Source organism: Diabrotica virgifera, chromosome 4 (assembly GCF_917563875.1).
Source record: "Diabrotica virgifera virgifera chromosome 4, PGI_DIABVI_V3a".
NCBI classification, from domain to species: Eukaryota; Metazoa; Arthropoda; class Insecta; order Coleoptera; family Chrysomelidae; genus Diabrotica; species Diabrotica virgifera.
Window position 1 is genome coordinate 115,328,001 of NC_065446.1, and position 15,566 is coordinate 115,343,566.

At 32.6% G+C, this 15,566-nt stretch overlaps 1 protein-coding gene across 1 annotated transcript in view; it reads left to right on the forward strand.

Annotated features, from left to right (window-relative positions):
* The window catches only part of LOC126883109 (23 kDa integral membrane protein-like), a 116,537-nt gene that overhangs the window by 35,948 nt on the left and 65,023 nt on the right, over positions 1-15,566 (forward strand). The window contains exon 2 of the mRNA XM_050648357.1: positions 8,825-9,013. Coding sequence (XP_050504314.1) covers positions 8,825-9,013 — 189 coding nt within the window. The remainder of the gene's footprint in view (positions 1-8,824; positions 9,014-15,566) is intronic.

The window sequence follows — 15,566 nt, forward strand, 5'->3', positions numbered from 1 at the left end:
AAATTGAAGTTAAAAGCGAATAAAGAATTTTTGTAGTTTTGTAAAAAATGCCATTTTCTTCAGAATAGAAAGATTAGCATCAAAGATAGGAAAAAATGTTTAAATATGAAATTGTAGGTTAGTTAATTTTTAAGAACTTGGTGTGAAAAATTTTTTTCTACGACAAAAATTGAGTGAATAGTAAATGAGTATACTATAGAAGAACATTGATTTTTTCCATATAAAACTAACACTTTCGATAGCGAATAAATCGAAAGCTATTAGTTTTATCAAAAAATGTATACAACATTTTTTGCTTAGAATGAATGTTTTTATCAATTTTTGCTGTCAAAATATAATAAAAAATTTCCACCCCCGAGATGGAGTGGCAACCACCCCCATAATAAAAGCGACTTTCGGCATCATATAGATTTTGATCCTTGGACCATCCACTACTTATTCTCAAATTTTCAAGCAAATCGATCCATTCTGTAAAAATTGCGGGGTGGAAAGCTTCGGTTCCTGGACTATTATGATTGTAAGCAAGAATTGTGGAAAAATAGCAATTTTCTTGCTTGCTTGCATATTGATGAGTAGAAATCTCTTATTTTTTCTAATGGAGTCCACTAACCTCATGTGACATGAATTCTAGACTTTAGCTAGTTCAAAACTGGTAAAAAGTTATCTGTGATAATATTTCGCCCAGAACCTTTAGAAGACGTGACCAGATCCAAACCTGTCCTTTCGCTAACATTAAATTGTCTGGAATCATTTGCTGTTTTTGAAATGTAAAGGTGAATTTGTATGGGATTTGATGGATTACAAATAGACCGGGCAGTATCGTCGCCCCCGCTAGCGCAATTATTCCGATTCGATTCTTTTGCACAAACTTACTCAAAAAGAGGTCCTTATAACATATCCACAGGGTGCCGGGCGGTGCCGTGGTCGAAAAATTTTTTAAACAATTTTTTTAAACAAATTCACAAAAATAATTTTTCTATTTCCAACAATTTTTTTTTAGATAACTTGGGTCATTCTGAGCAAAAAAGGTCTCCTGTCATTTTTCTCTAAAATTGACTGTTGTCGAGTTATACGCGATTAAAAATTTGAAAAATGCGAAAATGGCCATTTTCAAGGCTTCATAACTCGATTAAAAATGATTATTATGAAATTCAAAAAGTGAGAAAATCAAGATTCAAATACTTCCTTCAACGTCCTGAAGAGATTTTCGTCACTATTTTATTACAAAGTTGTTATTTTTAGTTATTAACAATTAGCGGTATAGTCCAACTGTATCGTCGCCCCCGTTAGCGGAACTATTTCGATTCGATTTTTTTGCACAAAATTACTCAAAAAGAAGTCTTTATAACATATTCACAGGGTGCCGGGCGGTGCCGTGGTCGAAAAATTTTTTAAACAATTTTTTTTTAAACAAATTCATAAAAATAATTTTTTTATTTCCAACAATTTTTTTTAGATAATTTGGGTCATTCTGAGCAAAAAAGGTCTCATGTTATTTTTCTCTAAAATTGACTGTTGTCGAGTTATACGAGATTAAAAATTTTAAAAATGCGAAAATGGCCATTTTCAAGGCTTCATAACTCGATCAAAAATGATTCTTATGAAATTCAAAAAGTGACAAAATCAATATTAAAATACCCTCTTCAGCATTCTAAAGAGATTTTTGTCATTAGTTTATTACAAAGCTGTTATTTTTAGTTATTAACAATTAGCGCTATAGTCTAACTGTATCGTCGCCCCCGTTAGCGGAACAATTTCGATCAGATTTTTTTGCACAAACTTACTCAAAAAGGGGTTCTCATAACATATCCACAGGGTGCCTTGCGGTGCCGTGGTCGAAAAATTTTTTAAACAATTTTTTTAAACAAATTCACAAAAATAATTTTTTCATTTCCAACAATTTGTTTTAGATAACTTGGGTCATTCTGAGCAAAAAAGGTCTCTTGTAATTTTTCTCTAAAATCGATTGTTGTCGAGTTATACGCGATTAAACATTTGAAAAATGCGAAAATGGCCATTTCAAGGCTTCATAACTCGATTAAAAATGATTATTATGAAATTAAAAAAATGACAAAATCAAGATTGAACTACCTTCTTCAGCGTCCTAAAGAGATTTTTGTCATTATTTTATTACAAAGCTGTTATTTTTAGTTATTAACAATTAGCGGTATAGTCCAACTGTATCGTCGCCCCCGTTAGCGGTACTATTTCGATTAGATTTTTTTGCACAAACTTACTCAAAAATAGGTCCTTATAACATATCCACGGAGTGCCGGCCGGTGGTCGAAAAATTGTTTAAACAATTTTTAGACCACGGCACCGGCCGGCACCCTGTGGATATGTTATAAGGACCTCTTTTTGAGTAAGTTTGTGCAAAACAAATCTAATCGAAATAGTTCCGCTAACGGGGGTGACGATACAGTTGGACTATAGCGCTAATTGTTAATAACTAAAAGAAACAGCTTTGTAATAAAATAATGCCAAAAATCTCTTCAATACGTTGAAGAAGATATTTGATTCTTGATTTTGTCACTTTCTGAATTTCATAATAATAATTTTTAATCGAGTTATGAAGCCTTGACAATGGCCATTTTCGCATTTTTCAAATTTTTAATCGCGTATAACTCGACAACAGAGTTTAGAGAAAAATGAACACAGACCTTTTTTACTCACAATGACCAAATTATCTAAAAAAAATTGTCGGAAATGAAAAAATTATTTTTGTGAATTTGTTTAAAAAAAATTGTTTAAAACATTTTTCGACCGCGGCACCACCCGGCACCCTATGGATATGTTATAAAGACCTCTTTTTGAGTAAGTTTGTGCAAAAAAATCTAATCGAAATAGTTCCGCTAACGGGGGCGACGATACAGTTGGATTATACCGCTAATTGTTAATAACTAAAAATAACAGCTTTGTAATAAAATAATGACAAAAATATCTTCAGGACGCTGAAGAAGGTATTTTAATCTTGATCTTGTCACTTTGTTAATTTCATAATAATTATTTTTAATCGAGTTATGAAGCCTTGAAAATGGCCATTTTCGCATTTTTCAAATGTTTAATCGCGTATAACTCGACAACAGTCAATTTTAGAGAAAAATGACAGGAGACCTTTTTTGCACAGAATGACCCAAAATATCTAAAAAAAAAAAGTTGGAAATAAAAAAATTATTTTTGTGAATTTGTTTAAAAAAAATTGTTTAAAAAATTTTTCGACCATGGCACCGCCCGGCACCCTGTGGATATGTTATAAGGACCTCTTTTTGAGTAAGTTTGTGCAAAAGAATCGAATCGGAATAATTGCGCTAGCGGGGGCGACGATACTACCCGGTCTAAAACCCAAAATATCATGTATAGTGGGTTTGTGAGATTTATGTTGTGTAAATTGTTTGTGCGGTCTCTAAACGAAAACAGTTGTTCAATTATGATTTTTGATGGTTTTTAGCCTTGGTGCACACGTTTATTCAACATTGTCCAGGTATCTTGTATAAGTGCAACCTTATCGGCGTTTTTGCTATATTGCCGGGTATTTTTGTTGTCAAATCTTTTAAATCTTAGCATGAGAAACGATCACGAGACATTACTACAGGTATTAGTGGCAGAGACTCCATATTCCACATATCTCACAAGTTTTCTTTGTTGATGCTATTCTATGTATACCTCTGTTGTCGGCATTTCGGTAAACTAAATTTAGAATCATTATTACCCATAATAATTTTTAAGTATACACATATTGACAAAAACCAAATAACTAAATGTGGATGAAATCTATTATGCCTCCAATTAGAATATAATATAATGCTACTCTTCCTAGAATTTGTTTAAGACCACTATTTTCCAGTTTATTGTTGCAGTAATTTTAATAATTTACGTTAGATAACAGGGGTCACTTAAAAGAGGCTTCTAATATTTGTTTGTAAATCCGTACAAGAACAAATTGCCGAATATTATTATTTATTTATTGCAATATTAAACAATTGTTAACCAATTATTTCCCTTTAAATTAAAGAATTTAAAAAAAAATACATGTACAAAAAAAACAGATACTTGTACCTATTATGCCGTCTGTTACCGGTGTAAAATTATACCGCTCGACAAAGGTTAACATGTCTTGGTTTGTTTATTTTGAATGTAATCTTGAATGTAAATTTAGTATAGTTGTTCTCTTATTGGAGAAACCTTGCACTTAACACCATCTCATGCAAGCAATTGACACGATTTAATTGTTTTAATTGAATATATAAAATAAAGTAAGAAAGATCAACAACAGGAGAGCAGGAAGATATCTAGAATTTTTATTACAACTATAACGACTATTTGTGTGAAAGTGATATTTGAAACTATTTGCATAAGGTTCCAGAAGTCTGAAATGAAGGATAGAGCTTCAGTGAAAACCCGCCATCGAGTTCTATTTTGCTCTAAGATATTTACCTGCAAGACGTACCTTTACCTTTTATCTCGTGCATGATTGATCTTCTCCAAGGTTGTGCTGGGCGATCTCTTTTTCTTTTTCCTTGGGGATTCCACTCCAGGGCAGTATTGGCAATACTGGAGCTATTTTTTCGAAGTGTGTGACCGAGCTAACCCCACTTTCTGGACTTTATTTCATTTTCTACCCTCTCTTGTTCAGTCAGGTGTAGCTGATCCTCATTTCTGATTATGTTAGGCCAGAAAATACGAACAATTTTTCGTAGGCATTTTTTAACAGACCTGCAGTTTGTCTTGTTAACGTACAGTAGGTACGTTAAATTCGTCACTGTTGATCCCATTCGTCTAATTGTGTGTTACGCTTCATTTTGCCTCAGTGTACAATGACTTTATAATGGAAATTATTTTTTACGGGATGTTTTTTAGCTGTAAAATTTTCCATATACGCTCTGAGCTTCGCTGGTATCGCTAACTAGCGGATTACTAATGCAATTTTTTCCGGAAATTTTTAAATTTATTATTTAATTTTTATCGCGTAATATTTACAACACAAAAAAGTAATTAAATCGTAATAGATTTTTTTAAGATTTTGCTAATCATTTTGACGTTGTATTGATGAAATATTAATTTCTTATTTCGGATACTTTCACAATTATCGTGTAGATGGCGCTTAGATTAATACATTAATTTATAATTAGATATTACAAAATACTAAAAAGAATTAAATTCAGTATTTAAAACGTAAGTATATTTAAAGTAAAAATATAAATATACCACAGCTTTGACCAACTAATATTTTTTCCTATTAATATTTTTAATGTCCGACTGGACTATTATTTGACAAATAATGACATTATTTCGAAGTCTATTAAGAACGATATAACGCCCATGGGCGTGTTATTAAAAAATAACGCCCTAGTGCCTATTAAATTTAAATAACGAGTTAAATACTGTCAAGTTGACAAATAAAACTCTAAGTAAAACAATGGTTACCACAATTACGTTACGACTATTTCTGTTAAATGTACTTATTTGAAAATTTATTAATTCAAAATTCATTAAAATTTTTTGCATATAAAGAATAATTTAGTCGGACATTAAACGTTGAAGGCACCACGGGTATTATAATAATAACGCTTTCGATCAACGTATATACCTCAAGCGTTATTATCCTTATTATCCAAATATCGTTATTATCCCTTGGTACCTTAATAACTATAATTTCAATATTCTAAATTAATCACTTTGACATTTATGTCAAATTTCCAGAAAAAGTTCACTGACTTGTCACTACTGCCGCTCACGAACTTTTAAATATCCCCTCTATGTACGAGCTCACAGCGTATAACAGCATGGGATAATCTGTCAGAGGCACGATGTATATCGTGGGCACAGTATATAGAGGTTCCACAGTAAAACCACTCCTGTGTCGGCGCTTTGATCTCAAGAAGTAATACCGGCAGGACGCAATTGGTAGTTCACCAGTGGTGGATGCGGGTTTTCCCTGTTAAAATCGGTACGTTTCTGTTCGACCAGCAATGCGAGAGTGGGGCAAAAGCGACTAAGAACATTGCGGGGTCGCCATGCGCGACTACAGATTTTACTTCCAATTTTTTGTAGAGTGGTTCTACTGTCCGTCTTTATACTGTGTCGTGGGCGTACTGGGAAAATCCACTAACTCACAAAAGTAAAGTTTTGAGAAAAACGCATTTAAACATTATTATACCTTATGGCTTAGCTCTTAAAAATCGGGTACACTGGCTATTACAGTTTTGGTACCTGGATATGATTTTGAAGGATGTTTACCGCAGGGGGTGTGCACATAATATATGTACCTACAAGTATTTGGAAAAACGTTATTTTATTCATGAAAACTTAGAAAAAGATGGAGTTAGTTGATTTTCTTTGTCATTGAATGAACCGATTTATTCACGGTGGATGGCGAATTTGGAGATATACGGTTTTTTCTGTTAACATACAGGGTGGGGCATTAGTGTGACAAAGTCCAATTACTCGTTTGTCGTAAGAGATACGAAAAAAAGTTATTTAGGTAAAAGTTGGGACACACATAGTACCATACTTTAAAAATATTTTCAAATATACAGGGTTGTCCGTATTGACAGGGTGACACAAAATTATGTTTTTTTAAATGGAACACCCTGTATATTTTTACATTTTTGAATTCTCCTCGATGTTTCCTTTCTTAAAATATATGGTTTTGTAATATTATACGGGGTAGTTTAAAAGTAAATTACGTTTTTTTGTTAATTTCGTAGCAAAATCTACACCCTGTAGAATTGTAGTGATTTGACATCAAATTTTCTATTTACATTCAAACGATTTTTAGTATAGTCTACTACTGTTATTCATTAATAGTATAGCGAAATGTTTAATTTTAGTATACAGGGTGGGTCGAAACTAGGAATGAGTATTTTCTGAGTTTTCTTAAATGGAACACCCTGTATTTTAGTATTGTAATGAAATTATATTTTATGGTACTTTTTTATTTCTTAAGCATTCCCTATACCTAAGTGCTTTAATTTGTAAGTTATTCGTCATTCTTTAAGAAAACATTAATTGCAACAAAAATTACGTAAAATTTCATTAAGTAGCCGAGAAAATATTAAATCAAAAGTAATTTTTCGAAAAAAAAAATACATAATAATCTAGCCTGATCCTTCATTTATTAATATTGGATGAAATATTCAAATACAGTCGTAGTTAAGGTTGTCGGTGCTTAAAATATGAATCAAACATACAAAATTCTGCCTAGTTGGCTATGTCACAAAATTTGCTTAAACATTTGACATTATACTATTTATATAGTTCCAGTTGATTTTATACCATTACTAATATTAATTTTTCTAATGAGGAACGGATTAAAATGGCTTTGTGCTAGAAGAGTATAACAAAAATGAGCTACTTGCAATAAAAATTTATCATCAACAATTTCCTGATAGACGACAACCAAAAAGAGAAACTTTTGAAAGTATACTAAAACGGTTTCAACAGACTAGATACTTAGATTGTAAGAACGATTGTACTAATATGCAGATCCTCAGTGACACTAAGGATTACATTTAATTGTTGTTTTCTTCACTTACAATAGTTTTTATTCGAGCAGATTTATCATAATCTAAGTGATCAGTCCGTTGAAACCGTTCTAGTATATTTTTAAACGTTTCTCTTCTTAGTTGTCGTCTATCAGGGAATTTCTGATGAAAAATTCTTATTGCTAGTAGCACATTTTTGTTATATTCCACTAGCACCAAAATTTTATTATTCAGTTTCTCATAAGAAAAATATATATTAGTAATGGTAACAAAGCAACTAGATCTATAAAAATAGTATAATGTCAAATTTTTAAGGAAATTTAGTGTCATAGCCGACTAGGTAGAATATTGTATGTCTTTATTAATATTTTGCGCACCAACAAACTTAACTACGAATTTATTTGGATATTTCATCCAATAGTAATAAATTAAGGATCAGACTAGATTATGATGTATTTTCTTTTCCAAAAATTATTTTTGATTAAATATTTTCACAGCCACCTAATAAAATTTCACGTAATTTTTCTTACAATTAATATTTGGCTTAAGGAATCACGAATAACTTACAAATTAAAGCACTTAGGTATAGGGAATGCTTAAGAAATAAAAAAGTACCATAAAATATCATTTCATTACAATACTTAAATACAGGGTGTTCCATTTAAGAAAACTCAGAAAATACTCATTCCGAGTTTCGACCCACCCTGTATACTAAAATTACACATTTCGCTATACTGTTAATGTTTAACAATAGTAGACTATATTAAAAATCGTTTGAACATAAAATAAAAATTTGATGTCAAATCACTAAAATTCTACAGGGTGTAGATTTTGCTACGAAATTAACAAAAAAACGTAATTAACTTTTAAACTATCTCGTATAATATTACAAAACCATATACTTTAAGAAATGAAACGTCGAGGAGAATCCAAAAATGTAAAAATATACAGGGTGTTCTATTAAAAAAACATAAGTTTGTGTCACCCTGTCAATACGGACGACCCTGTATATTTAAAAATATTTTTAAATTATGGTACTATGTGTGCCCCAACTTTTACCTAAATAACTTTTTTTCGTATCTCTTACGACAAACGAGTAATTGGACTTTGTCACACTAATGCCCCACCCTGTATTGATGTTTGTGAATTTAATGGTATTAAAATGTCAAAATTGAAAAAATGGACTTAGCTGATTTTCCCAGTACGCCCATGATATATAGTAATAGAATAACCAACCGACGATCATAGAGTAATCAAGAGTGAAATATCAAACAATTTTTTCTGTCTGTAGAATCTAATAAAAGCTTTGCAATGCTTTAACGATATTTTATTGTTTGCAGTTAGTTGGATTGTTGCTGATATCAATTGGATATACCATTAAGGCTATCTACACCGATTTCGATGCTTTCCTTAGCAGCCATAGCTACAAAGCATCCGACTTAGCTATAGCTGTTGGGTTCATCATTCTAGTGGTTGCTTTGTTTGGTTGTGCAGGAGCAATTAAAGAAAGTGTTCTACTGGTTAATCTAGTAAGTACCATAGTTTTAGATATTTATATTTTCATTTATAGTATATTATTTACTAGGTATCAAATAGCTGATTTTATACTTAAGACGATCATGGCTAGTTTAATTGTTTAACACATCAAAACATTTTTTAACCACAATTAGACAATTTAAATCAGTTTAACTAAAAACTAAATTTTAAAGTTTAAACCCGTACAAAAATGAAAGATCTAACCGATATCTATTCTCATAGCAAACTTATTTCAATGTGGCTCATTACTGAGTTACAGGGTGTTGTATTTATAAATTTTTATACTATTTTTGTACTTAGTACTTTAAAACTATTTGACATATCCTTGTCAAACTTGGCAAGGCTACATTGTATAAATCAAAATAAAACCAAATTCATGGCGACTAACACAAACACAAGAGCTGGAAATGTTGACGCAGATCTAATTGTCAATGACCAAAACTTTCGCAGAAAGTGTATACCCTACTAAATATGACACATAAACGTTTCTTGATACCAACAGAGGTGCACAACAGGGACAAAGAATGTAAGTAAGTAAGGTATGCTTTATTGTCAAAAAATTTTACCAATTTGTGGACAAAGCTTATACAAAATAAAAAAATACAATAAAAAACTAAAAATAATAAAAAACTACAAACAAAACAAAAACAGAAACAGACAACAAGTAAATGGCGTGAGTTATACTACTTAATGTAATTTTATAGTTATTAAGTACACATTAAAAAATTTAAAATTTTGCAAAAAATATGTATACAACGTCAGAGCAAAAAGAAGGCGAACGAGGAAAAGGGAAAGGGAAAGTAAATCAAAAGTTCTATGCCGCTGCAAATATGTATAAAAGTACTCGAAAGTAATAATCCTGCAAGTCAATTTGCTGAATTCAAATTGTTTATAAAAAAGTCATTCACTCTATAAAAAGCTCTCTCCAGCAAATAAGCTTTCAAGGCCTTGCGAAAAGCGGGAAATGCTGCAATAGATTTGATGTTAGATGGCAGGTGATTGTACATTTTTTTCGAATTGTATAGTATAGAGCACTTAACCAGCTCAGACCGTGGGGTTGGCAGATAAAGATTATGCTCCACGTTTCTAAGTGGATAGTTGTGAGTGAGTCTGGAATGATTGACCCTTCCCAAATTCTACGTCACTGGTTAAATTGCTATTTTAGCACAATTTTTCGATGCTCCAATACTTTCTTTGTAAATAATATACTCTTCATTCGTAACGATAAAGTCGTTAGTTTTTGAGATATTTGAAGTTACAAATGCAAGGGCACAGTAATTTTGAAAAGGGGCAACAGTAGCGCGTCAAGATATCTTCAATATATCGTCAGTTTTTTTCGGTTGTTCCAATGACACGATTAAGGTGCAAGTCCAAGATTCAAATTCATCTGAGATAAAATTGGGACTAGATAGGCTCTCTTCAAACGTAAGTGAAATATCTAATCAAATGAGTAATCTTTCAAATAAACTACCTGCTATACCAACGAAGAAAGATGTATCGAAAAGAGACATTGTGTATGCCACTTCAAGTACTCAAACCGAAGACACTCAACATTTCGAAGCTAGTCCAGTCACAAAAACAAAAAGTGCAGAAGATAAATGCCACTTTGTCGTTATTAGCAACTTAACCCCAATTTACACTCCTATTCAAGTAGTTCACTACATTAAAGAGAAGCTAGGTATCAAGGAATATATAAGATGTTATGCCCTTCTTAAAGATGCCAACACAAGGTCCTCATTCAAAATAGGTATTAAGTCTAAAACATTTATTGACTTATTATTTAATAAGGAAATTTGGCCACCTGGTGTAAACATTAAATGGTCTACAGAATCCTCATGCTCCGAACCAACTTCATCTGAGGCAAATATGAAACCGAAGCACATCAGAAACCCAGTTAGCTTGGAAAATCCAATTAGCATCCCAAGTAAAAACAAAAATGAAGTTCAAAACACAAATATACTTACTGACAAGCAGGCCATCGAAATTTGCAAATCTGAAGATCCGTTCCGTTCCCAAATTAATTTCCTTAAGAAAGATACTTTGGAACCATCCATAAATTTGGATCCTTTAACACCACCAAGAGTTAGATTAACCAATAACTCACAGTCGATATCTTCTAGCAAGATTAAGGGAACCGGATATATTAAAAGCAATTAAGCTACATCTTGCTTTTCTACACGACCAGCCTGCCTCAGTATTTTGTGATGGATATACCAACACCAGTGTGAAACTATTTTTGGCTTCCGAAGGACTGCCTACCAAGACTGAGGAACTAAGAAAACTTCTTCTAGAATTTAATGATGCCTATGGAATTGGTCCAGCTGAGGTGGAAGCTGATTTTGTTGCTTATAGGTCCTTTCTAAGTTCAGAAAGAATCATACATCTACAAAAATCAAGGGAATGTCACCGAAATTATTATTCTACTAGCTCTCCAAGACGAAATTTTTAAATAACACGACGTGTTCTGAGGAACTAGAAACCTCGAATAATTTTAGTGATGACAAATTTAGTATGGTTCTGATTAATATTCGTTCTATAAGAAATAAAACTGACGAATTATTTTTGTTTCTGGAAGAATTAGGATTTCCCCCGATAGTTGCGGTTACAGAGCACTGGCTTGAGGTCAACGAGCCTTTTTTTGTAGAAAAATATACCACAATTGCTAGGTATGATCGTCCAAGTTCAGCTCATGGAGGCACCCGAATTCTTTCTAGAAATAATGATTTTTCTTTGATTACAAAATATGACTTTCTGTTAAATGATGCCTTCTTTTTTGAGTTTTCCCTAGTTTATAATAAAAATCTTAATCTTTACATTATTTGCATCTACAGATCACCTGACTCCCCTGTGGAACTATTTTTTCAGAACCTGCTAAATTTGTTAGAGAACTTGCCTCATAGAAGCAGAAAAATTCTATGCGGGGACTTCAACATTAATTATGATGCTGCTTGTGCTACCCAAATGTCCTTGGTCAACATATTTGAATCATATGGTCTCTCAATGCACGTTAATTCTCCTACAAGGATTACAAAAACTTCATCTACCATAATTGACTATATTGTCTCAGATTTCTCACCCCTTGATGCCTGCTCTACAATTATTAATGCGGGATTATCAGATCATGAAGCAGTATTTACGAAGTTTAACATCTTCAGCAAACCCTCCTCGAAAACCCGACGTTTAGGTAGGATTTTTTCCACTCGGAATTTTCATAAATTTCAAAATTTATGCTTAACTTCTGAGTGGCATTTTCCTTCTGCGTACGTGGACTATAATTTCAACGATTTTATAGAAAAGCTTGTCTCTATCTTCAATAAGGCATTTCCTTTAATTTTAATTAAGCCAAAACATCACAAACCCTGGGCTACCAAAAGTATCCGCATATCAGCCAACAATATGCGCTCACTATTGTATATCAAGAAATTTGCTACCAACGTCTCTGTCACTCAATATATCACCAAGTACAGGGTAACCTATCTAAAACTCATCAAATCAGCTAAAAAAGCCTACTATCAAAATCGTATGGAAAGCTCTAAAAGTGTTGCAAAAGAAACTTGGTCCATAATAAACGATCTTCGAAATAGAACTCACGCAGTTCAAACATTTGCCCTTCCAGACCCGGAAAATCTAAACGAATATTTCGTTAATGTGAGTATAAATATAACTTCTACTATTTTGCCACAAAAAGATCCCATTTCCTATCTCCCCAATTCAGGAGTGTTCTCGAATTCATTCTTTTTAAGACCAATCGATATATCTGAACTGATCCAAACTATCAATAGTATCAAAAGCAAATCATCCTGTAGTACTGATGGACTATCCATAAAAATCTTCTCAAATCTCACAGAAAATGTGTTGGAAATCCTCGTCTCACTAATTAGTGATTCCTTTGAAAGAGGCAAATTCCCAGAGTGCCTAAAGATAGCCATTATTATTCCCCTTCATAAGGGTGGTGAAAAATCTAATGCTTGCAACTATAGACCTATTGCCTTACTACCGGTACTATAAAAAATTATTGAGAGACTCATAAAAACCCGTCTTATGTCCTTTCTCATTGATAACAACATCTTATCCCAAAATCAGTTCGGCTTTTTAACTAATAAATGTACCACTGATGCCTTGTTTTCTGTGCTTCATGAGGTTTACCAAGCACTAAACAATAATCTTTATACTTCCACTGTTTTCTGTGACTATGCCAAAGCTTTTGATTGTGTAAATCACGACATTTTGATTAAAAAACTAAATTTCTATGGGATTCGAGGTATTTCTTTGAATTGGTTCCAATCCTACTTGAATAATAGGAAACAACTAGTTAGAGCAAATGATACTGACTCTAGTTTCAAAAACATTGTATGTGGTGTACCACAAGGTTCAGTATTGGGTCCGCTACTGTTCCTTATCTTTATAAATGACATCACTAACTTAAAAATCGATGGAAAAATTTTTCTTTTTGCTGATGATACCAGTATCACTTGGAGCAACTCAACTATTGCATCTTTTCATGCAACTATAACTTCTGATTTGCTTACGATAAAAACCTGGTCTGACTCTAATTTACTCTCTTTTAACGTGGATAAGACAGTAGCATTATCCTATAAAAGTTCTCTTCAACCCTTGCTTGTTAATAACAGCCCGATCTCTACCGTTGATTCTGTAAAATTTCTTGGTATTTTTTTAGACAGCAACCTCAAATGGTCCCTTCATATCGATTTGTTAAGTAAGAAACTCGCCTCAGCCTGCTATGCTATAAGATCTGTTTCGAAAGAACTCAATTTAGCATCTTCTAAACTAACATACTTTTTCTTTGTTCGAGTCTGATCTTCGATATGGTCTTCCTTTTTGGGGTTCTAGTACAGGTATCTGTTTGGCCTCAGAAGAACAACACATTGCAGACGTTACTTCAAAGATCACGGCATTTTAACCCTTACATCTTTATATATTTTAGAAACTGTTTGCTTAATTCGTAAACACATGCATGTCTTTCCAGCAAGGCCTCGTCATGACTACTCCACCAGAAATTCAAATTTTGATGTCTATTTACCGATCCCGTCCTCTGAGTTAGTAAAGAAATCTATATTATATTCCGCAAAAAAACTATACAACCATCTTCCTGTACAACTCAAATCTGGAACATCTTTCCCCAAGTTCCGTAAAATGACAAAAGCTCATCTATCTAAAAGACCATATTATTCAGTAGAAGAGTTTCTTAATCACTAACTAAGAAATTACAGTAATGTACAAGTAACCAAACTTATCTATATTTGGGTGTCACATGCAGCAGCTGTCACATTAGTTCCTATGTCTATAAATAGTTTACTTTGTTGTATATTCACTTTGCAATTTCTATAAATTGTTGCAATATATCGATTTTGTTTTTTTTTCTTTACTTTATTAACTTATATTTTGTATTTATGTATATTTTTTTTATATTGACGATTTATCAAATTTCAGAAAATTGTATTTGTTATTGTTATTGTTAGATATTATTTATTTATTTTTTCTGACTTTAATTAAGCTTTGTCCATAAAATTTGTATTTTCAGTGACAATAAAGCATATTTCTATTCTATTCTAATATTTTTGTTTTTCGAAAGTTCTGCGAACTTTCAACAGTGCGGCAACAGTGTGTCGGCCATACGGCAGTGACAGTGACATTATTATACTATCAAAAACAATAATTATTATACTCATAGGCGCGCAAATTCAGTCAAGTTCGATTTCTTTTTATAATATAATCGATTTTTAGTAGTTCCAATGTGGTACCAAATATCTCTCTCTCTCGTTCCATCCCTCCTTGTGGAGTATTGGGCGCTTATGCGTTTCTTGGCCAAAAGTGTAAGATTGCTGTCTGGCCGGGACAGCGCATCTTCTTTTGTTTTTATTCTCTGGATAAATTGTGAACTAATTCCCTCCACTCTCTTCTATCTTTTGCTCTCTTTTTGACTTCGCCCCATCTTAGTCCAATTTTTTTGTGTTCTCTCGTTGTTGTTCTTTTCCAGCTGTTGTCTGGTCTGCCCCTCTTTCTTTTCCCCTCTGGTTGGTATTCAAGTGCTTGTCTTGCTATGCTGCTTTGGTGTTTCCTTAAAGTGTGGCCGATCCATTTCCATTTTTTTTCCTTGACTGTAGTAGATACGTTAGTTTGCTTTGTCCTTTCCCATAGTTCTGTATTAGTTATTTTATTTGGCCAGTATATTTTCAGGATTTTTCTTAGAGATTTGTTGACAAATGTTTGTAGTTTTTTAGTTGTATTTTCGTCCTGTTTCCATGTTTCTGCTCCATAGAGCAGTATACTTTTAATGCAACTGTTAAATATTTTAATTTTTGTTGTTTCCGATATTTCGTTTTACCGGTACCAAATATAGGCATGGGATAAAAAAGTTTATTTGAAAAAAGTGTATTTTCTTGTTCTTCTTAATGGCGGTACAGGCTCGTTTTTGCAATATTTTATTTAATTATAGAGTAATTTCCACATACTAACATATTTCTCAACTTGGGCTCTGTAGCGCCATTCTTTACTATATTACGAATGTGTGTGCCAAATATCTCG